The sequence below is a fragment of the Molossus molossus genome, unplaced genomic scaffold, assembly GCF_014108415.1.
Source record: "Molossus molossus isolate mMolMol1 unplaced genomic scaffold, mMolMol1.p scaffold_m16_p_17, whole genome shotgun sequence".
In the NCBI taxonomy this organism is placed as follows: Eukaryota; Metazoa; Chordata; class Mammalia; order Chiroptera; family Molossidae; genus Molossus; species Molossus molossus.
Genome location: NW_023425352.1, coordinates 11,971,245 through 11,995,380, shown reverse-complemented (window position 1 = coordinate 11,995,380; position 24,136 = coordinate 11,971,245). Strand labels below are relative to the sequence as shown.

General features: G+C 39.3%; 1 protein-coding gene across 1 annotated transcript in view; it reads left to right on the top strand.

Moving 5' to 3' along the window:
* The window catches only part of ATRNL1 (attractin like 1), a 545,834-nt gene that overhangs the window by 98,999 nt on the left and 422,699 nt on the right, over window positions 1-24,136 (top strand). Inside the window, exons 15-18 of the mRNA XM_036265661.1 lie at window positions 3,218-3,399; window positions 11,092-11,305; window positions 13,304-13,492; window positions 21,779-21,997. Of these exons, the coding sequence (XP_036121554.1) occupies window positions 3,218-3,399; window positions 11,092-11,305; window positions 13,304-13,492; window positions 21,779-21,997 (804 nt within the window). The remainder of the gene's footprint in view (window positions 1-3,217; window positions 3,400-11,091; window positions 11,306-13,303; window positions 13,493-21,778; window positions 21,998-24,136) is intronic.

Below are 24,136 nucleotides of genomic sequence, written 5' to 3'. Positions count from 1 at the left end.
GGAATGCAGTAGGCAAGATCTGAGAAGCAGTAGTGAGATGAAACTAAACTTGAAAGTAATATTGATTTCTAAGTGTTAAAGTCCAAAATCGACATATAGATCAGTAGAAATACGCACAAAGTCTCTTTTGAAAGACAGAGTAAATCCTGGCCAAAATAATATTTGACTGAAAGGAATGTGTGCATTTAAAGGAAGATTGCTTCAATAAGAAAGGGATTTGGTTCATAGTGGAAGTTTTATAAAATAACAGCAAAGTTATACTTGGTAGTTGCTACCTACTCATTGTCCAGGAAAACACTTTGCGCTCCACTTGACCAGGTTAATATTTTGAAGAATAATAAACACTAAAAGTATTTTTTTTATACACTAACTTCTCTTGTTCTCTGTTCATATTTGCTAAGCAGTTAAGTGGGTATGTATAGTATGGTTTTCTTTCAATGCTGAGAATGGAGGGCCCAGTCTATAGCAGGTGCACTTTTCCCTGGAAATTTGTGAATTGCATTCTTTTAATTGATCTCATGTAAACTTGGCAATTTGTATGTATCACACTAAACTCATTTAACAAATTAATTGCTATCCCTTTAACTCTAAAGCTGAGTTGATGCTCAATAATACAAAAGCTTACAACACGGAAATATTTGGTTCACTGGTGTAGTTTAGTGTAGCCTCAAAGGCCCATGCATCTGTTTCCATTGGTATAATTTGTCAACCAGGTATTTTTGGCCTCAGGAAAAAAAAAATCTAAATCCTTCCAAGATTCAGTAATGTAAGAAAAAGCCATAATTTAACAAAACTTGTGTACTTTTTCCTTAAAGTGACTTGGTACTTCAGATTCTGGAAGACAGGAAGGTTGCTATGTGTGTAGCTTGAAAATGAAAACAAAGGTGTTTAAACAGTCTCATTAAATGATAATTACTGTGTTCCAGAAACGATAAGCACTGTGTTCCAGGAACTGTGTCTTATTTGTGGTACCCAATTCAATAGAACAGCAGTTACTAGAGAAACAGAGTCCCTTGTTCACGGATCCTTTTAGCGGGTCCATGAGGTCAAAACTAATAATACTAAGACATTACTTGCATTTTTAATTCTCATTCTGTTATGAGTTTACTATGGTGTTTTCTAGAGGTTTTGTGATACATGATTTCAATAGATTGAATATAGAAGCAGATATGAGAATACGCTTATCTTATATTAAACCACCATTATAGAGATTTGCAAAAAATGTAAAACAATGCCACAGTTTTCACTATTTTGTTTTGAAGACTATAATTTTAAAAATTAAATATGCTCTTTATTTTAAATGGTAATATTTCCCCCTGAACATTTTATAGGGAAAGTTTTCAATATATAGAAAAATTGAAAGAATATTACAGAGGACACCAAAAACCCACACCCCAGGTTCTGCAATGAACATTTTGCTCTGCTTTATCCCTAATCTCTCTGTCTGCCCATCTCTTTCTCTACTTATCAGTCCATCTTAATTTTTGATGCCAAGGCCCTGATTTGAACTGTCAGGGAGAACACTTGCTAATAGATCTCCTTTGGGCCTGAATGTGGCATTGAGGGGCAAGACATCCTAGACACTGGGCAGGTGCATTTGTAATAAATTTTACTTATTTTGTTTGTTAAAAAAATTTTTTTTCAATTACAGTTTACAGTCCATATTATTCTATGTTCGTTTCTGTGTACAGCATAGTGGCTAGACAATCATGTGCTTTATAGAGTGGTCCCCCTGATATTTCAAGTACCCACCTGGCCCCATGTGTAGTCATTACACTTTTATTGACTATATTCCTGTGCTGTAATTTACATCCCTGTGACTATTCTGCGACTGCCAGTTTGAACTTCTCTTTTTCTTATCCTCACCCGAGGACATTTTTCCATTTTTTGTTCAGATAGAGTGGGAGGGAGAGAGAGAGAGATAGAGAGAGAGAAACATCGACATGAAAGGGACACATTGAGTGGTTGCCACCCTCACGACCAACCCGGGCCAGGGACAAACTGCAACCGAGGTCCACACCCTTAGCGGGAACCGAACATGTGTCTCTCTGGACCGCAGACTGACGCTCTAAATGCTGAGCCAAACCAGCCAGGGCCAGTTTGTACTTCTCAATCTCTTCACCGTTACACCTAGTCCCCCAAACCCACTACCCCCTGTTAACCATCAGTCTGAATTTTAAATTATAATTTTAAATAAACAAGTATGTCTTTAAATGATCAGCTTTAATTTTTATATGGTCAAAAACCAATCGATATAAAATGGGTAGAGAAAGTATCTGTGGAGTCCTCAAGAGTTACAGGGGTCTTGGACCAAAATGTTTGAGAACAGCTACTTAAGAAAAATTCCATGCAGGTCACACTAATGCAACTAAGGTTGAAAGGGCGGGAGGCACAGATTTACTTACTGTGATGTGGAAACTAAAATGTAGTCAAACTTTAGAGATCAGCGTGGTAATGAAACACTGCATTTGTTTATTAGCGCACACTAGTACATACCTTTAATATACTTATGAGTCTGTGTTTTAGAAATAGGTGCTGTTTTAAGTTCAATTTGAACTCTTAAGAATAAAGCACTATACTGAATAGTGGGTGGGTTTAAACTTTAGAAAGACCTGGATAGCTGTGTAAAAATGAATATTAAAAAGCAAGGATTATAGCTTCTTATCTAAATATAATGAAATGAGAATATTCTCCCCACAATTACAATTAAAGAATCAAAGAACCAAACTTATATCAAAATTGTACACCTGGACTATGGAAATGAGATTTGGAAGACAATTAGTTACACTTGTAGGAATAACTGTGAAATTGCTTTTGTTATAGGTTGCTTATTTTTTTAATTAGAGTGATCTTGTATTATGTGAACTAGACTTTGGGATGTAAATATGGTAGTCATTTTACTTGTTGAGGTACCATATGCCAATACACCAGAGTTACTGAGAAAACCTAGCAAATAGTCAATACATTTTAACAGATGTTATAGAGCCATAGCTTATCTTATGTTTAAAATTAAAGAAAAAAATTAGGATCTTCTGTTCTCATTCTCTACTAGACTATTAAACAAATTGTGTTCATTATATTGTATTGATGTATTTAAATATTTTATTGTTAAAATTATTTAAACAAATATAGAAATTATATTTAGAATTCTAAAATAAATGAAAAACACACATGCTTTTTAGTAATCTAAAAATAAGTTGTACTGTTTCTTTTCTAGCTCATCTTTGTGGAGAAGGATGGAATCACGTGGGGGATGCTTGTCTCAGAATCAATTCCAGCAGAGAAAACTATGACAATGCAAAGCTTTATTGCTATAATCTCAGCGGCAATCTTGCCTCACTGACGACCTCAAAAGAAGTGGAATTTGTTCTGGATGAAATACAAAAGTATACGCAGCAGGTAATAGCAGTACTTATTTATATTATAGAAATATGCTGATGATACTATGATTATTGGCAATGATTCATTCTTTTTGTAGTTTAGTACATTACTTTGACTACCTCTTGGAAGTAAACGTGGACCTGATTTCAGAAGTGAACTGGAGGAGAACTCATCCTGTATGTGTGTTTAGCAGGAAGGTTTTCTATATCACACAGTCAACCAGTACATTATCTTAGGAGGAACTCATGTGACTAAATATACTGAAACACATGGCATATGATTTAATAATTCATTTTGAAGTATTATTATTTTATAATTTGAAAAATCCCTCTTAATAAAAACATTAGACCAAAACCTTGGCTATATTTGTTTACATGTATATTTTGTGCATGTGAGTACATGTGTATATTGTGAGTTTTTGAATTACGCTATTTTTCTAGATATAGGCTTGTTTGAAATAATTTACTAATAGTTGGTTAGTAGGACTAAAACCAATATTTAAAGTATGAAGAAGATATTGGAACATGCAGCACTTGGAAACAGTTTCAATCTATAGAGTTGTTTTGTGGAAAATATTTCCATACAAGATGGAATATTTCCTTGAAAATTGTGTCAAAATATCATTTTATAAGAAATGTCCAAGAGGAACTGATATTATTTCTTATCTATTCTTGGGATATTAAAATGTACTCAATTCCTAAGAATATATTAAATAGGAGATTTGGAAATAATTTATCAAATCTTATTTTAAAATATTTAGGTCATATACTTACTTGAAATGATTTGAGGACATTTTAAAAATGGAAATGTGATTGACATATAACATTATATTAATTTCAGGTGTACAACATGATGATTCAATATTTGTGTATATTGTGAAAATAATCACCACAATAAATCTACTTAATATCACTATACATAGTTACAAAAAATTTTTTTCTTGTGATGAGTTTTGGGATTTATTCTCTCAACGACTTTCAAATATGCGATACAGTGTTATTAACTGCAGTCACCATGGTGTACATCACAGCTCCAGGATCTGTTCCATGACTGGGTGTTTGTGCCTTCTGACCCCCTTCACCCATTTTGCCACCCCTCGCCCTGCCTCTGGCCACCTCCGGTCTGTTTGTTCTCTGCATCCACCAACATGTGTGTGTGTGTTTTTTAAGATTTTTCATATAAGTGAGATCATATGGTATTTGTCTTTCTCTGTGTGACTTATTTTAGTTTGAAGTAATTTATTAAATGTAGTTTGTTTGAGAAATAGCAGCCTTATGGCTGAGGAATAAGATATACATGTAAGGAGGGGCGTATGTCATGTAGGAGAAACCTTTAAATTTTTTTAGTTTATTTTATATTTTTTTCTTCTGACACTTTTACTTTATTTCTCAAAGTATTGATGAATACTTTCTCATACATTAATCTCTTTGCAGCCCACCTCTTCTTGGACTACACACTGATCGGCATCCTTCAGTCATGTTTCCAAGTATTTACATACATAAGGAGAAACAGAAATATAGTTTTGTTTTTATGAGTATTCTTTTCTCTAGGTGGTACAATATAAATATTGTTCTGTAGTTTCTTTTCTTAAAACAAGTCTCTGGAAAGCCTTCTATTTTATTTTATTTTAACTTTATTTTTATTGTTGACACTGTGATGTCCCCATTCCCCCCACCTTTGCCCACCTGCATCAGCTCTCACCCCCACTTTTGGCCATCACCCCCTGTTGTCTGTGTCCATGGTTCTGCATACATGTTCTTGGGCTATTCACCTTTGGTCCAGTTCCTCCCCTCCCCTCTGACAGCTGTCAGTCTCTTCAGAATAATGTGACAAGGTATATTTGTAAAGTTTTATTTTTAGTCACATGGAGCATACAGCCTAAGATCTGTTTCTATTCTGGTGAAACCAGAAGCTTCATACCTTTAATTATAAAACCGAGAGACAGTTTCTAATGACCATTTGGAAATTAGTCCTACTGAATATGTATAACCTATAAAGAGCTTATTATTGGTAAATTCACATTCTTTGAGTTATAGAAAGTACTAGTTTTTGGCATTAGCACTCTATTGCTCTATTATTTTTATTTCTTACACTATAACCTTGAAGTGCGCTATTTTACAAGTTGCATATTTCAAGGATACTTGTTTTAATTGCTCGTTTTTTTCTTGCTTATTATTGTATGTCATATAGATTGGGCTATTATTTTGGATATGTGATGTACTTCGAGCCCATAGTTTGTGGACTAGCATGCCCTGCAAATGAAGAATGTTCTATTTCATTAGAAAGCTGAGCCTTAGCAAAATTTCAGAGGTGAAAACTTCTGCAAGGTGACATTCCATTAAGCATATCTTTATATAAAATGAATTATACTCTGAGTCATTGCAGTTGTATAAACTTGAGATAACCCTACCTTGGCAAATAAAGATCAACAAATTCATACACTTTAAAGAGATATCCTGGGTCAGATGATCATTTACTTATCGGAAATGGCTAATGAAATGTTGCAATGATTTATGGTGTGCTGTTGTACAATTTCTTAATATCGTAATTTATCTTTCATTTTCAACTGCCTGTCCAGTTCATTTACTGAGTAATAGTTACTTTAAATGTTTTATCAACTGCTTCATTTTTCTGTTCTTCTCTTCCTTGAAGATTCTTATCATGATGAGTTAGGGAGTAATACTTCATTTTAAATGACTTGTCTTTACTATGGATAGTTCGGAAATATAGGCAGAGTAGCTGTAAAGTGAAGCATAATCATTAATCTGAAATATCTATGTTGGATTGACTCCTGCTGTTATTATCAAGAACTGTAAAAATGTTATAGCTTCGTTGTTATAAAAGTATCTTTTAGAGTAATGTATGGAATATATTAAAATCACAAGGCATAGCAGCATGTATATATTTATAATTAGAAACATTATTTATTAAGCATTATCTCTGTCTCAGGAATTGAGTGTTGAAAAATAACTATCTCTGTTCTATTGAACTTTGTTCAGCAGAATTTATTGACTATCTACTATGTGTACAGGTTATATGAGATCTACTGTCATAGTACATGTACATTTTTTTTTAAGAGAGAGGAAGGGAGAGGGAAAGAGAGATAGAAACATCATTGAGAGAGAACATCAATTGGCTGCCTTCTGCATGCCCCCCAATGGGATTGGGCCCACAACCTGGGCATGTGTCCTGACTGGGAATCGAACCAGCAACCTCTTGGTGCATGGGTTGACGCTCAACCACTGAGCCACACCAGCCTGGCTGAATGTACATATTTTAATTTTATTTAAGAAGTATTTGTTGAGTGTTAACTATGTGAAATCTATTAAAATTTATTTTAAAGTGCATTTATACACTTGACAAATTTCTAGTTCTATGACCACCTTTATAAGCTCTGTCTGACCATTTGTGCAATATATTTAGAATGAATACTGGATATATATCTCATTTCTATTTTGTTAAAGAATCAAGTGGAGAGACACAGTCCACAATTAAAAAAAAAGGATGATGTGGAGTTTCGAAACCACTTAATATTATAATATAATTTTATTAGCTTAGTAACTTCGAAAACAAATATATCATCATGTATATTAAAGTAGAAGTGTTTAAGAAAGATGTTAGGAAGGCAGTAGAATGGGGGTTTTCAGTGCTCGTTTCCCTCACAGAAACATTGATTTGAACAACCATCTGTGTACAGAATCATCTTTACAAGAGTGAGGAACCCAGGTGAGTGATTACGGCGCCTGGGAGGAAATGCAGTGGTAAGAAAAGACTCATTAAAGAGGGTGGAGCACACAGTTCCTAGTACCTGCGGCACCCTTTCCCCAGGGCTGTGCAGGGCAGTGAGGCGTGTGAGAAACGCCCTCAGCAAAGGGGGAGAAGAGTGGAGTGAGCACCTGACCTGGTGGACACCAGCTTTAGGCTTGCCCTAATGAACCCTGGTGCGTGGCTGGTCCCCATGGACCCAGGCGGCAGCCATGCCCAGTTCCAGACTGGTTTCCATGCCCTTAGGCTCCAGGGTGGTTCCCATGGACCCAGCCTTTAGGACAGTTCCCTGTGGCCCTAGGCTTCAGCAGACCTGGGGTCCTGGTCCTCTCCAATAGACCCCAGCACTGGGCTGGCCCCTGTGGACCAGGTCCAGGTCTACTCCAGTGTACTCAGGCTTCAGTTCTCTGGATCCAACCTGCAGGTCTGCCCCTACAGTCCTCAGTTCAAGGCTCACCTTCATGGACTCAGGTTCCATATCTTCCCCCGTGGGCCCGGCACCAGGCCTGCCCCACTGGAGTCCTTGCTGACTCAGTACCAGGGCCATACTTGTGGGCACAGGTGTCAGGTTTGTCCTGTCCCAGCACCAGGAAGGTCCCCAAGGATTGAGATTCAAGGCCCACTCTGTGGACCCAGTCACCAGGTCTATCCCAGTGGACCCTTGTGCCAGGCTGGCCACGCAGACCCAGGTTTCAGGCTTGCCCTCTAGACCCAAGCATCAGGCATGCTCCTTTGAGCCAGGGTTCTGGGCCTGGTCACTCACTGACAAGGACTCCAGCAGTAGCCTACTCATGAAGCCCAGCACACAGCCTGCCAGACTCTCTGGGTAGGCTGACAGTAAAGGGCTTTTCTATAGAAGCTAGTCTGTAAAGACTGGAGGAGGTGATTGGTTCTTCAAATGCACAGATGGGGTCATGCCAGGGTATAGGGATCACAAAAAGTCTGGGAAACATGACACTGCCAAAAGAATTATGTGGAGCACCAGCAACCAACCTGAGGGAAATGGAGATGTGTGAACTGCCTGACAGCGTTTTCAAAACAGTCGCCTAAAAGAAGGTGCGTGAGCTACAACAGAACACAGATAGACAACTAACTAGTATTAGAAAACAATTCATGAACAAAATGAGAAGTTCAACAAAGGCACAGAAACCATCCAAAAGAACCACATTCTGAAGCTGAAGAACACAGGGACCACACTACACAATTCCGTAAAGAGCTTCAACAGCAGAGTCCATCGTGCAGAAGAAAGAAGCAGTGACCTCAACTGCGTCATTTGAAATTGCTCAGCCAGAGGACAAAAAGAAAAAAGAATGAAGAGTTAATAAAGCTTATATGATTATGATAAACCGTAAATGAACAATATATGCATTATGGGCGTCCTGGAAGGCACAGGAAAGAGGAAGAGATAGAAAGCTATTTAAGGAAATGATGACAGGAAACTCCCCAAATATGGAGAGAAATGAACATCCAGATCCATGAATTAAAAAAAAAAATTTAAGAAAGGGATAAAACTAAACCAAAAACAAAGAACCTCAAATAGATTAAACATAAAGAGATCTTTGTAAGACACATTATAAGAGGCCAGACATAAATCCATGCATTTATTATCCATTGTAACTTGGCAAAGGTGCCAAGAACACACAGTTGGGGAAGGACATCGCTTCAAAAAATGATGCTGGATACCCTCCTGCAGAAGAGTGAAACTGGATCCTTACTTCACACCATATAAAAAATCAAATGGAAACTGATTAAAGAGTTAAATGTAAAATCAGAAACCGTAAAACTACAAGAAGCAAACATGGGGAAACTCTTCTTGACGTTGGCTAGGGCAGTAATTTTCTGGATACGATGCCGAAAGCACAGTCAGCAAGAGCAAACATAGAATGGAATTGCCTCAAACTAACAGCAAAGGAAGCAATCAGCAGAGTGGAGAGACAGCCTACAGAACGGGAGAAAATGTTTGTAAACCATACATTTGATAAGGAGTTAATTTTGAAAATATATAAGGAACTCAACAGAAAAGAAAATAACCTAGTTAAGAAAAGGGCAAATTACATGAATAGACATTTTCCAAAGAAGATACACATGTCCAGGAGCTTATGATTAGTATATGGTAGAAAGTTCAACATCACTAATAATTACAGAAATGCAAATCAAAACGAATTGAGGTGTCATCTCATACTGACAAGCTAAGTTTGAATGGCTGTTATAAAAAAGACAAGCTAAGTTTTGGTAAAGATGTCTAGAAAAGGGAAGGAACCTTTGTACACTGTTGATGGCAATGTAGTCAATTTGAAAAACAGTATGGATGTTCCTCAAATAATTAAAAGTAGAACTACTGTATGATCCAGCAATTCCAATTCTGAGTATGTATCTAAAGGAAATTAAATCAGTATCTCAAAGAGATATCTACCCTCCCATGTTCATTGCAGCATTATTCACAACAGTCAAGGTAACAACCTAAGTGTTCATCAATGGATGTAAAGAAAATGTGAGATATATAATGGAATATTATTTAGCCCTAAAAAGGCAGGAAATCTTGCCATTTGCAACAACGTGGATGAACCTGGAGGACCTCATGCTATGTGAAATAAGCCAGACACAGAAAGACAAATACTGTATGATCACTTATATGTGGATTCTATACGATACTGAACTCATAGAAGCAGAGATAGAATGGTTTTCAGGGGCTGAGGACAATGTGGAGATATAGGTCAAAGGGTACAAAGTTTTAGTTATGGAGAATAAGTAAGTTTTGAAGATCTGTACAACATAGATATTATAGTTAATGATACTGTGTTGCATATTTGAAATTTGTTAAGATAGTATATTTTAAATGTTATCACCACATACAAAAAAAGATAACTGTATGGGGTGCTGTTATGTTAATTAGCTTGATTGTGGTAATCATTTCACAATGTATACTTATACCAAAACGCCTCATTGTATAGCTTAATAATGTACAATTCTTGTGAAGTATTTTTCAAGAAAGCTAGAAAAAATAAAAAATATCTCAAAAAAGGTAAAAGTGTAACTCTGAAGGAGAAACAAGATAAGAAAAAAGATAATCTGATAGAATTTTGTAAAGAGAGTAGCTTAGACCAAGAATATGTCATTATTTTTGATTATCATAAGACTAACATTTTAAAATTGTGTCATAATTAAAATGGGGTATGTAAATACAGATCATATGTTGTTTTCAAGCTACTTTTGAAATGTTAGTGACAGTACTAAGACTATTTAGTTTTGTGACATTTGCCAACCTCTGTAGGTTCAGTTTTAGGCACAAGAGTCAGATTGTATTAGTTTTCTTGATTTCTTTAAGAATGAAAATAGATGCCATTAATTTACCCAAAATTGTCTGAATGTCCTAATGTACTAGTAGAGGTCTGAACCAGGAAAGAGGCAGTTATTCTTCCGCCTTTTGAGAAACTGTTACAAAGTTTTCACTGAGCCACTCTGCCCAGTTTGTTTATTTTGTTTCCAATTTCCTCACCATGCATCTAATTGCAGTTTATGTTTAGATACTTATCTCTATAACTGATCCTATTGGTGGTGGTGGTGGTCGTGGTTGGAGTAGTCACAGTAGCAGCAGCTGCAGTAACAGCAGCAGAATATGTTGTTTTGTAATAATGATGATGTTGCTTCATAAGATAGGTGTTTATATCCCCTGTTAGTGGAAGAGGAGCCTGAGGTTCTCAAGGGCTAAAGAAGTAACCCCCATCATGTAGCTAACCATAAAGTATAGTTATAAACAGTGTTCTATTCTACATTGTTCTCCAAAATGTGCTGTGATTGTTGATTATCCTCGGTACCAGCAGTCATTAGGAAGGTGGTTCTGTATATTTTCAAATGTAATTTTTAATGCGAATGTACTCTGCTACGGAATATGGCACAGTATTTTTACATCTGACTTTTAACGCCCTCCTTTGCTCTTGTTTACAGAAAGTGTCACCATGGGTAGGCTTGCGTAAGATCAACATATCCTACTGGGGATGGGAGGACATGTCTCCGTTCACAAACACAACACTGCAGTGGCTTCCTGGAGAACCGAACGATTCTGGGTTCTGTGCGTACCTAGAGCGGGCCGCGGTGGCCGGGCTGAAAGCCAACCCCTGCACCTCGGTGGCCGACGGCCTTGTCTGCGAGAAGCCCGTGGGTGAGTAGCCCCGGAGGCCAGCGTGGCCCAGGGCCCGGGCCCAGCCCCGCTCGCCGCCATCCCTTCCAGGGCGGGTGGTCTGGGCCTGAAGTGACTTTTGCCATCTCTTTATGAAATGTATCCACATTCCTCACGCACTGTTAGTGAGCTTAGCATTAACTTGGGAAAGTAATGCATTTTGTTTTTATACAACCTTTACTTTTTTGGTTGAAATGGTGAGATTATGAACATATGGTGATAGTTCGTTCCAGTATACTAAGAATCTATTCTTAATTTGTTAATGTCTTTTATTTTTATTTTTTATTTTTAATATTTTTTTCTCTTTTTTTAAAAATTGATTTTAGAGAGAGAGGAGAGGAGCGGGAGAGAGAGAGAGAGAAACATGGATGAGAGAGACCATCGATTGGCCGCCGCCTGCCTGCCCCTCACTGGGATCGGACCCACATCCTGGGCATGTGCTCTGACTGGGAATCGAACTGGTGACCTCTTGGTGCATGGGTTGACACTCAACCACTGAGCCACATTGGCCGGGCTAATGTCTTTTACTTTTGTAATATTAGTCTTTGGAAGAAAGATTTGTCTTGACGATTAACAGCTAATTTAGGTCCACTTTAATCGTGTATATTATTTCAGTTGAAAAGTAAAAAGAAACATTTTTGTTACATCTTGTGAAATGGATTTTTGTTCAGTGAAGTGAGAAAAGAATATTGAATTCTTTTCTCTTTTTCAATATTGTATTTTTGTTGCATTAAAATACACATAGCATAAAATTTATAATTTTAACCACATATTTTCACTTTTATTGAGATGCAACTGAGATTTTAAACCATTTTCAACGTAGTGTGCAGTGTCTTTAAGTACATACCCTTGTTGTGCACCTATCAACACCATCTGTTACCCCCCCAAACTGAACTCCATGCCCACTAAACGGTAAGCCCTCCCACTGCTGCCCCACCCCTGACAGCCGCCTTTGACTTTCTGACTCTCTGAGTTGGGCTACTCTAGGCACCTCATATGTGGAATCATAAGGTCCATGTCCTTTCGCGATGGCTTATTCCCCTAGTGTAATGTCTTCAAAGTTCGTCCATGTTGTAGCATGTGTCAGAATTTCTTTTTTCCCCCTGAATAATTATCCACTGTCTGTGTGTACCACATTCTGCTTACCTATTCATCCACTGATGGGTACTTGAGTTGCTTCTACCTTTGGGGTATTGTGAATGGTGGTGCTGTGAATATAGGTTTACAAATAATCTGTCCCAATTCCTGCTTTCTTTAGCCAGAAGTGGAATTGCTATACCATATAGTCATTTTGTGTTGAATTTTTGAGGAATTGTTATAGTTTGCCATAGATGCTGTACCATTTTACATCCCTAGCAGCAGTGTACAAGGGTTCAGATTTCTCCTCATTCTTGTCAGCATTTAAAAAAATGGTAGTCACCTAATGGGTGTGTTGTATACTACATTTTATGTAAAGATTTTATAGTAAATTATTTTATTTTTATTGTTTATATAAGCAACATATTCACTGACATTTGCTTTGATAAGGTCTTCAATATTTATGTAATTGTGGCTAGGAAAGTAAATGATGATAGTGTACATGGTATTTAGCCAATAGATAGAACAGTTAGGTGATATATTTATATTGATGGCTTTTAAATTATACACCTTTATGGACTTTGTAAAGAATTGACCACTCCCAGAAATTATAAGAGTTAAATTTGAAAATAAATTTAAGAAGTATTAACATATCTTCATTAAAAATGTTTTATTGAATTTGTTGGGGTGACATTGCTTAATAAAAATTAAAAAGCTTCAAGTCTCCACTTCTATAATAACATCATGTATATATTGTATTGGGTGTTTCAAGTCATTTTTGCTTTTTTATCCATCTCTTGGCTTAATTGAAATATTCCCTGAACAGCAAAACACGCAAAACGCATTTCCATATGTCCCAGTGCACTGACACATAAAATGATTCCGTGTGTGGGTTTATTTCAGTTAGTCCAAATCAGAATGCAAGGCCGTGCAAGAAGCCGTGCTCCCTACGGACCTCGTGCTCCAACTGCACCAGCAACGGCATGGAGTGCATGTGGTGCGGCAGCACCCGGCGCTGCGTGGACTCCAACGCTTACATCATCTCCTTTCCCTACGGACAGTGCCTGGAGTGGCAGACGGCCACCTGCTCGCGTGAGTGTGCGCCTCGCGCGGCCTTCCTCGCGCGGCCTTCCTCGCGCGGCCACGGTTGAGAAATGAGAGTAGTGGCACACAGCTCGTGTGAAAACCTGTTCACTTTGCATTCCGCTGGGTATCTCACCTGCGTGTTAGCATTTGGCCACATTCGTCCTTCCTCTGGCTCTGCGTGTATGTCGCCAACAGCATGATGTTTCACGACAGGGCTCCCTTCAAGGATCAGGTTGCTTCGCTGTCCTTCGTTAGTGTCCTTTAATCTGGCCCAGTCCCCGTGAGTTCTCTTTCTTACGCGCCTGTGATAGTTTTTAAAGAATCTACGCCAGTGGTTTTGTAACTTTCACAATTTGGGTTTGTCTGATTGTTTCCTCGAGATTAGATTCAAATGAGCCTTGTGTAATCATTAGACTCAGGTTAAGCATTTGGGGGCAAGAATGTCATACCAAGGGCAGCACAGAGGCTCCAGGGGCAGGATGCACAGTGTTGGCATCACAGGGTGAGTCATGTCAGCGGGGCAGTCCGGACCCGCGGGCGAAGATCCCGGCCCCTGGTGGGTGTCATGTTGGATAAGGGCGGTAGGATGGGATGCACCTGACGGCGCCTCCTCGTACTGGGGACACTGTGGTTACAAGAGTGGCTTTTCTTGCAAAGACAGATTGCCTCAGGGTGTCAAGGCCAAGGGGATGGCACAGTAGCACTGATAGCACTTGGTGACCTCATAGGAATTTGAGACCCTGGGCAGCTACCTTTGCTGGGGAGGATTTAGAAATCGTTTGTCTCAGCGTCTCACTAGAGCGGCGTCCCTCCTGGAAGGAGCCGCGGGCGGGTTCCTAGCGGTGCGAGCCGGGACACAGCTCGTCTTGACTACGTCTGGACTGGCTGTGAGCCCCTTGGCTTCCTGGCTTCCTTCCCTCGGGGTGCCCACTGGAGTGTGGTGTGGTGGAGGGTGACTCGGTCTTCCTTTCCCCCTGAGCTCTCTTGGTTTTCTCTAAGAGCCACGTCCGCGAAGAGCAGCTTCATGATTCTGAGACCCCTTTTGGTGGTGAAACTACTGTTTTCAGGCGTGCCTTGGGGTCCAGTGGACCTCAGACAACATGGTCACCCAGTCATCCTTCTTGCTCGGATGAGTGACCTCATTCACAAGTGGCTTAAGGTGATGCAGGTGGAGACTGACTGTTTTTTCCAGACCTTCCCTCATTCCCCAGGGAAGATGTCTTTGACTCAGGGATCCAGCCAAACCCATTTTTGTTTTTTATTGGACCCCACTGTGCATGAAGAGTGACAAAGCAGTGTCACCATGCAGGCTGGAACTTTCAGGTTGTGGCTCCCGTGTACACGTGTTCTCCCCGGCTCTTGGCATCAAGTGGGAGGTGTTCCTGGGATGGGTGTGGCTGCATATATTATAGGTTGAGCTCCCTGCTTCTATTCTTTAGAGCGCTGATAAGGAATGGTGACATATCTGATTAAGATGTGGCAGTGGGGATATTGCAAACATAATATTGTCTTCCTGACACAGAAAACATCTTATAACCAGGCGCCAGCTGCCCAGGAGGGCTGAGTATCAGTGCTGGAGACCGGTGGGGAGTCGAGACAGTGCTCAGTCCATCTTGCTCCATAGTCCTGTTTGTCGCTCCGTAAACATTAATGTTTAGTGAAAGATGCCAGACGCAAAATATTACATACTGCCTGGCTCCATTTGCATGAATTCCAAAGTAGTCAAAGCTGTATTATATTGTTTAGGAATGAATATTTTGGTGGTAAAACTATAGAGTAAGGCAAAAAGTTATTCTTATAAATGTCAGTGGATACTGCTGGAAAAAAGATTGGGAGTGATGGTTAGGAAAAGGGTGTGAGGGAGGCAATGTTACCCTTCGAGGCTGGGTGTAGGTTCAAAGCATTTATTTACAATAATGTATTAGTATGTTACATTAGGTTGTATTATAGTTTATGTACTTCCTTGTATGTGTGCTATGTATGTGTTATATTTTATAATAAAAAGGCTAAAAGGTAGGGAAAAGGATACACAAGCTCCTATACTCTTAAGAAATTTATAAAAGTTATTTAGAATTAGGTCTAAATTGTCTTCTTTGCTCACAAATCTTTCCTACATTTCATTCCTTCTTTCTTATCTGTTCATCTTTTGGAGAATAGTCTTCAGTAATTCTTCCAAGTACGTTTGTGGCTGGTAAACATTTTTGAGTTTTTGCATGTCTAAAAGTGTATTTTCCTCGTCCACCCAGGTGGTAAGTGGCTGAAACGTGGAGTTCTAAATCATGCTTTCCTTGAACTTCCAGCGTCCCATGGGGTGAGAGTGGCTTGCCAATTTACATGTTTGTTTCTTTGTGGAACATTGTTTTCCTTTACTTTGAGAGCTTTTAAGATATTTTTTCTTTATGCTTGGCATTCAAATTTGTGCAATTTGTTTAAAGTCACTTTTCCAGCAGTTGATGTGGATTTTTAGAAATTGATTCTCATTGTTTTTCAATCTGAAGAGTAGTTTCTTCACCTGTTAAAAATGTTCTTTAATGTCTTAGATGATTTTTTCTTCTATTTAACATATCCAATAAAAGTATAATAAGAAAGAATAATTAGTTGTTGGAATTTCTAGATTTTTTTTTTTTTTTATCCTCACCCAAGGACATTTTTCCATTTTTGGTTCAGATAGAGTGGGAGGGAGAGAGAGAAAGAGAGAAAAACATCGACATGAAAGGGACACATTGAGTGGCTGCCACCCACATGACCCAACTAGGGCCGGGGACAAACTGCAACCGAAGGACATGCCCTTAGTGGGAACCGAACCTGGGTCTCTCTGGACTGCAGGCCGACACTCTAACTGCTCAGCCAAACCCAGCCAGGGCTAGATACCTCAATATTTCTTAAATTCACTTGTACTTTCCATCTCTTTGCTAAGTTTTTTGTTCCACAGCTTTTAAAATATGCCCTGTGCATCCTTGGGGAAGTGGGGCATTGCACGTTGTATCATTTGAGGTTTTCTAGTAAATGGAACTTGAAGGAAACTTCTCTTTGCAAATAAAAAACAAATACGGATTTTGAAATATTCTTTAGTATTTTCAAATTATAATATTGTGGTAGTAATGCTTAAAGTTCACAGATTGAAGAAAAGAAATATATTTCAAAACAAATTTTGCCTAATGGTTTCTAAAAAAGCTTTGCGAATAATGGGAACTATTAATAATGAATATATTTTAAGAAATTGGGTATTCTATTTGTGAAAATGAAATCCAATGAGATTATTTAAAGCAACAATAGAAGACTTAGTTCTTAATACATATACAAATAAAAATGTAATTAAACTGATATGGTAAAAATGGAATAAGAAACATGAGAATATAGTATACACCTCACAAATCTATATTTCTTTCAGTCTTTTACAGGATTATACACATGGTCAATTTAAACAATTTTTTTTTTCTTGGCAGTTAGGGAAGGCAATCTTTTGTTTAAATTAATTAAGCTTTCCATTTTAGAGCACGGTTGGGTTCACAACAATATTGAGAGAAAGGTACGGAGATTTCTCGTATGTGCTCTGCCCCCACACAGGCACAGCTCCGCCCGCTGTCAACAGCCCACACTAGAGTGGTACATTTGTTATAATGGTTTACCTGATTGACATGTCATTATTGCCCAAAGACTAGTTTACATTAAGGTTAACGCTAGTGTAAAGTTAACGCTAGTGGTACATTCGGTGAAATGTATAATGGCATGTATCCATCATTAATGTAGTATACACAGTAGTTTCACCACCCTAAAAATCCTCAGTGCTCTGCCTATTCACCCTCTACTTTCTCCTAGTTCCTGGCAATCACTGTTTTTTTTAAAATACTTTTTTGTTGTTGTATTGACATTGAAGTGTTTGCCTGAGATCAAGCATCCAACAACATTCTGATTGAATAGGTTTAAAATCATCTTAGTTCTTTCTTACTGCCAAATCTGGTGAGTTAAAGCACATTAGTTTATTTCTCTTATACCAAGCACATGTTCTTTATTTTATATTTTTATCCTTATTGTTGAGATGAATAAAATAGAACCAGAGGCATGGAAACATGGAACAAAGTGATGAATGAGATTAAATAATTTATGTGCATTTATGCATTGCCCATGAACACAGAAATAGGATGGAGAAGGTCTGGGGTAGGATGGGAACTGGGCGAAGGGGGTCAGTGGGGCAAGAAGGGGGTGGGGACATCTGTCATACTCTCAACTTATTTTTTTTTATCCTCGAGGCATTTTTGCATCCATTTTCAGATAGAGCAGGAGGGAGAGAGGGAGGGAGAGAGGGAGAGAGAAATGGATGTGAGAGAGACACATCGACTGATTGCCACCCGCATGACCCAACCGGGCCGGGACGAACTGCAACCCAGGGACGTGCCCTTAGTGGGAGCCGAACTCAGCACTTTCTGGTCCGCGGGCCGATGCTCTACCCACTGAGCCAAACTGGCCAAACTCAACTAATCTTTTCTGTTGTCTCTGTAGTTTTGCCTTTTCCAGAATGTTATATAGTTGGAATCATATAGTATGCAGCCCTTTCAGATTGGCTGCTTTCACTTAGTAATATGTGTTTACATTTTTTCCATGTCTTTTCATGGCTGGATAGCTTATTTATTTTTAGCACTGAATAATATTCCATTGTCTGGATGTACCGGTTTATTTATCCATTTACCTACTGATGGGCATCTCAGTTGCTTCCAAGTTCTGACAATTATGAAGAAAGCTGCTATAAACGTCCACGTGCAGGTTTTGGTGTGGTCATAAATTTTCCGTTTATATGTGTAATATCAAGGAGTGTGGTTGCTGGGCAGTGTGGTAACGTCTGTTTAGTCCCGAGAAAACCGCTGAGTTGTCTTCCACAGTCGCTCTGTTTTGCATTGCTGCCAGCGATGACGGAGTTCGTGTGGCTTCAAGTCCCCGTCCTCGCCAGCATGGTGTGGGCAGCGTTCCGACACTGGCCATCCTCACAGCTGTACGGTGGTAGCAGGGTTGTTTCAGTTTGCAGTTCCCCAATGACAGGACCTGGAGCTACTTTTCATCCTTGCTGTCTGTATATCTTTTTTGGTGAGGAGTCTTTTGCCCATTTTTTAAATCGGGTTATGTGTTTTCTTATATTGAGCTTTTTGTTTGTTTGTTTGTTTTTTATCCTTACCCGAGGACATTTTTCCATTTTTTGTTCAGATAGAGCAGGAGGGAGAGAGAGGAAGAGAGAGAGAGAGAAACATCGATGTGAAGGGACACATCGAGTGGCTGCCACCCGCACGACCAACCAGGGCCGGGGACAAACTGCAACCGAGGTACATGCCCTTAGCAGGAACCGAACCCGGGTCTCTCCGGGCCACAGGCCGACGCTCCAACCACTGAGCCAAACCGGCCAGGGCTTATATTGAGCTTTAAGAGTTCTTTGTGTATTTTGAATAACAGTCCTTTATTGATGTGTCTTTTTCAAATATTTCCTTTCAGTTTATGTCTTGCCTTTTCATGTCCTTAACTGTGTCGTTTTTAGAGAAGAATAAATTTAAATTTTAACGAAGTTCAGTTTATCAATTCCTTCTTTCATGGATTGTGCCTTTGGTGTTGTAACTAAAACATAACCAAACCCAAGGTCATCTAGATTTTCTTACATGTAGTTTTGCTTACATCGCCCAGCTGTTTTTACTTGCTGTCTACTTTATCCATTAAAGCCCACAGCCTATTAATCATAGTTGTTTTAAGTTCCTGGTCTAGTAATTGCAACATCCCTGTCATGTCTGGTCTGATGCTTGTTCAGTCTCTTGAATTTGTGGTTTTGTCTTTTGGTATGCCTTGCAATTTTTTCTTGATAGACAAATATGATACATGGGTAAAAGAAACTGCTACAAATTGGCCTTCAGTAATGTAGTGGTGATGTGGGAGGGCGGAAAGTACTTTATAGTTCTGTGACTAGGTCTCAGTGTTTTGGTGAGCCTGTGGGTGATGTGGGAGGGCGGAAAGTACTTTATAGTTCTGTGACTAGGTCTCAGTGTTTGGTGAGCCTGTGCTCCACACTATGAATTCACTAGTGCTTCTCAGTGTTTCGCCCCTGTTAGGTGATATAGGATGGACTGGAGGGAGCTGGAGGTTGTGTATTTCTCTTTCCCCAACCATGCTAGGCTTGGGTACCAGGTCAGGTAGGCGCAGGTAGGCGCTTATAAAGCCCCCGCTGTCTGGGCTCTGTTAAGTTCTTTCTCCAGCTTTGCTAAGAAGAACACAATGCTCTGGCGTCATTTAAGATGGTTCCTTTTCCTCTCCCCCTGCTGGGAGCACAGGGGGCTTTTTCTTTGATATTTACTGTGAAGACCTGATAGAGCCCCCAGAGGTAAAGCCCATAAAAGTGTGGGGTTCCTCTTAGGACTGGGTCCCCTGGAGAGTTTGACCCTCAGGTTGCCCACAGTCAGCCATCAGCAGTGGCTCAGTCACAGGTCGGGCTTCCTGACGCTGGCCCTGGTTCCTGCAGAGGGCACTTGGCAAGTCGTGATGTTCTCCATCCACCTGCTGTCTCTCCAGTTCTGGAGACAGTGGTTTCCTTCGTGCCCCCTTCTCTGATGCATCTAAGCATTGTTGATTTTTTTCAGTTTGTGCTGCTTTTTACTTTTTGTTAGACTGGAGTGGTGACGTCTAAGCTCCTTACCTGCTGGACTGGAAACCAGCAATCTTCAGTAATCATTTCATGACATTACTTTTTGCAGATTGATTTTTCAAATTCTTACAAATTTTAAAAACCATATTAAATATTTTACAACTTTGTCTTTCAAAAAGCCAAAACAAAATAAAAATGATTGCTCCAAATACTTGTAGCTCATATCTCTGTATCTCTATTACTTAGGAAACATTCCTGTTATTATTGTTTTCTGTAAGAAAAAGAAAAACCACTAGAGTCTGTCAGTTTTTGAGTCAGCATTAAATACTAAAGAATGAATTTTCTACAGGGTTAATATTAGTCACTTGTGTTTAATGACTCGAATATTCTTCCTTTTAAAATTTATTATTAAAGAAATATAGATGGTACTCATTTTCCCCCTTCCTACATCCAATCTCTGAAATGCTTAGCATGCAAAACATAACAATCATATTGTTAATCGATGAATTCTTTAATCTAATATTCTGTTATCACTGCACAGTTCTCTATATTGAATCCCTGATGTTCTCTGAGATCCTTGTACCTTTGTTTGTGGCAGTCTGAGGAACATTTCTGTTCTCAGTGATATTGAAACACCGAGTAGCAGTTAATTCATTATTACCACAACAATGACATTGAGTCTTTCAGAAATCTACCATTTCTTTCCATTGGGAAAACAGGTGACTGGAAGACATTGTTCATGATGCCTTGTCTTCGTGTCACTATCTTCTGTGGATATACAAATCCTAAGACAAAGTGTTCCTATTCTAGAAAAATGTCAATAAAAGTAATTAAAGAAAGTCACAGCCCAACATAGGATACCGTGATTGTGAATTAAAAATGTAAAACATTACACAGTAACTATTATAAATATGATGGCAGACTATAATAGGTTCACCCTTGGAAAAGGCATCACGGTATTGGTAGGCTTTGTTGAAGGTCATAGGTTATCCATCAATTAAACAAAACTGGTTGTGTTTCAGAGAGTGAGTCTCGGAGAGAGAGTCTGCAGCCCTGAAAGTCAGAGACAGCCTATCTGCTGGTTGCCCAGGGTATCTGGGTTCCATGTTGCCATTCAGTTTTTGTCTTTGGGTAGAGATTGAGTTGACTCATCACAGGATAGCCAAATACGTGTATCTTGGACCCTTGGAAAGAGCATCGTCCATGGGAGGCAGTCCTAGTGTGGCTCAGCCATCTGAGGGGATGGGCAGGCATCCTTACACTGGATGTTCCAAGGCAGGTGCAGATTTCCCTTGAAGGCCCTTGGCTCACATGGCTCTGCATCTCGGGCAATGGGAAATGTGGGCTGGAGGCCCCTCATTAACTCCCTGAAGGTCTTGATCCGGGCGAAGTTCAGGAGTTGTTAAGGAAGTTCTTACTTCCACATCATAGTCACCAACATTTTTAACCCTCGAGTCAGTCCATTTATCTCTTCTTTGTTGATGATGAATCTTTGTTTGTTTGTTTGTTTTAAGTAGTTACTGTCTTGGGCATCATAACAAAAATATTTAAAGAAACTATAGATGACCTTTTACAGTCTTTTTTTTTTTTTTCAGATCATATTTATTTTTCCACTAGCTTATCATGCCATTTGAATACGAAGTCCATGTAACCAATGTGTTAATGCCCCTGTCATGCAGCTCAGAATTGTTCTGGATTGAGAACCTGTGGACAGTGTCTGGAGCAGCCTGGCTGTGGCTGGTGCAATGATCCCAGTAACACAGGACGAGGACACTGCACTGAAGGGTCTTCTCGAGGACCCATGAAGCTCGTGGGAGCGCACAGCGATGAGATGGTTCTCGACACCAGTCTTTGTCCCAGAGACAAGAACTACGAGTGGTCCTTTATCCAGTGTCCAGGTAATACAGATATGATGATAACAGTTTCAGTTTCTCAAACTGTTTTTCAAACAATTTCAAAACCAAGAATATTTTTTTCTTTCTTGTAAGAAAGATTTAGAAAACAATAACAAAGAAGATGAGGCTCAAAATTCAGAGAGAGAAAAATATCCTCTCTCATATCCATCTCTGTTGTATAGATGGTATTCTGTTTGAAATCATTAGATAGACCAACCGGATTCATTGCATATCATTTTTAGATTTGGTTGCATGTCAGTTGTTAAGAGGAAATAGTATTGACTTATGCCTATTTTTTATCCTAGTATTATAATATCTTAGAATTCAAAGATAACTCTGAGGATCTAGTCAAACTTTATGCTAAGTGTGGGAATTTTCTCTAAAATACCTATGCTGGAGTCAACTTTCATCTTGAAAGTTGCTTTTGGTACTTGAAGGTCATTAATTTCTAGTTTTCAGGGTTCTTTTTTGCCCCACAAGAAATCTTTTCTAATAATAAAATCAACCTTCTTGAGAAATTAATTTATTCAGTATATTTTTATTGAGTGCCTACTATGTGCTAAGGAATATCTTAGATGCTAGAGATACAACAATTAACAAAAGAGACTAAAATCATTGCAATCACAGAGCCTATTTCTAATTGAAATGAATGCAGTTTACCACACGTACACATACGAAGTTTGATGGTGATAAGTGCTATTAAATAAATACGGCAAGGAAGGAGGAGTAAGGCTTGCCTTTGAAGGCGGCTGGTAAGAGAAGACCTTACCGAGAGGTGACAAGTAATGAACACTTCAAGCAGATGAGGGAGTGAATCCGGGGACACCTAGGGAAAGAGGGTTTGAGAAGGGGGAGTACCAGCCGGGCACAAAGACTGGGTAAGACAGTTTATTTGGGAAGTGAACCTTGGAAGCACAATGGATGTAATAAGGAGTTTCAGAGAAAAACCAGTAATATGTGCATCACTATGGTGGTGCCTACTCTGGGAAAGCTGGACTTAGACCCACTAGGGAGCTCTGAAGAACCATGTCGAAGGTTCCTCATTGTTAACTCGCCGAGGAACTGGGAGGGTGGGGGTATTGATCCATGAACTCTCGCCCCCTCCTCGTTGACTGATGCCCCTGGGGGTATGTGGTTCTGAGCTGGGCCAGCACGTCGGATGAAGAGCTCTCCCTGGTACTCTTGAAAATTCTGCAGCAGAAAAGTGAAGAGATGCACAGAACTCCAGACTTGAGGTGCGATGTTGACAGTTTGTTGCACAGAAACCAGATGTGCCGTATTCATGACACAGGGTGGAACCGTGCCTGCTACGTGAACTTGGAACTGCATGACAACAAAAACGAACAAACTGTTGATTCACACGACTTATCGAAATCTTAAATGGATTTTGCTAAGTGAAAGAAGCCCGACCCGAAGGCTACATGTTGTATTATTTCACTTATAAAACAATCAGGAACAGGCAAAACTGTGGGATGGAAAACAAACCAGTTATTTTCCAGAAGTAGTTAAAGGTGGGGATGGCCTTCGAGGGGGCCCCACAGTGGAGTTTTTCGGGTTAAACTGTTCTTTACGATACTGAGGTAGTTGATACATGGCACCAGGCACTTGTCAAAACCCATATTGTACATCACAAAAAACGAACTTGTTGAATGCAAATAAAAAGCCAATCACCATATCAGGGGATCCCAGGATGGAAAGATGGAGGGATGGAAGGATGGGATGCAAACTCTGACAAGTAAATTTAACTGTATTACAAATCCACCCCCGGCCCCTGCAAAATGAGCTGACCTAAATAACTTTTGAAAATAGTGTTTTGACTGGATACTTTAATGCTAAAGGGGAAAAAAAAAGAAAAAAACTGTACCTAAATATTGTATTCTGGTTAACACATTTGTTCTCACATGGTACAAGTAAACAATTCTAATAATACTTTATATGTTTACTAGGTTTGGACAGATAAGTAAATGAAGGGTGTTTAATGTGTGCCAGGTTCCCACTGTCAGAGAAAGAAGTTACAAATAAGTGGGGAGTGGAATACAGAGACCCTGTGGGCTGGATTAGGGTCTGAGACAGCAGCATGAACTCGTGTTTATACAAATTTACAAGTAAATATGGGCATGTGTGTGTACTTAGGTTAGTATA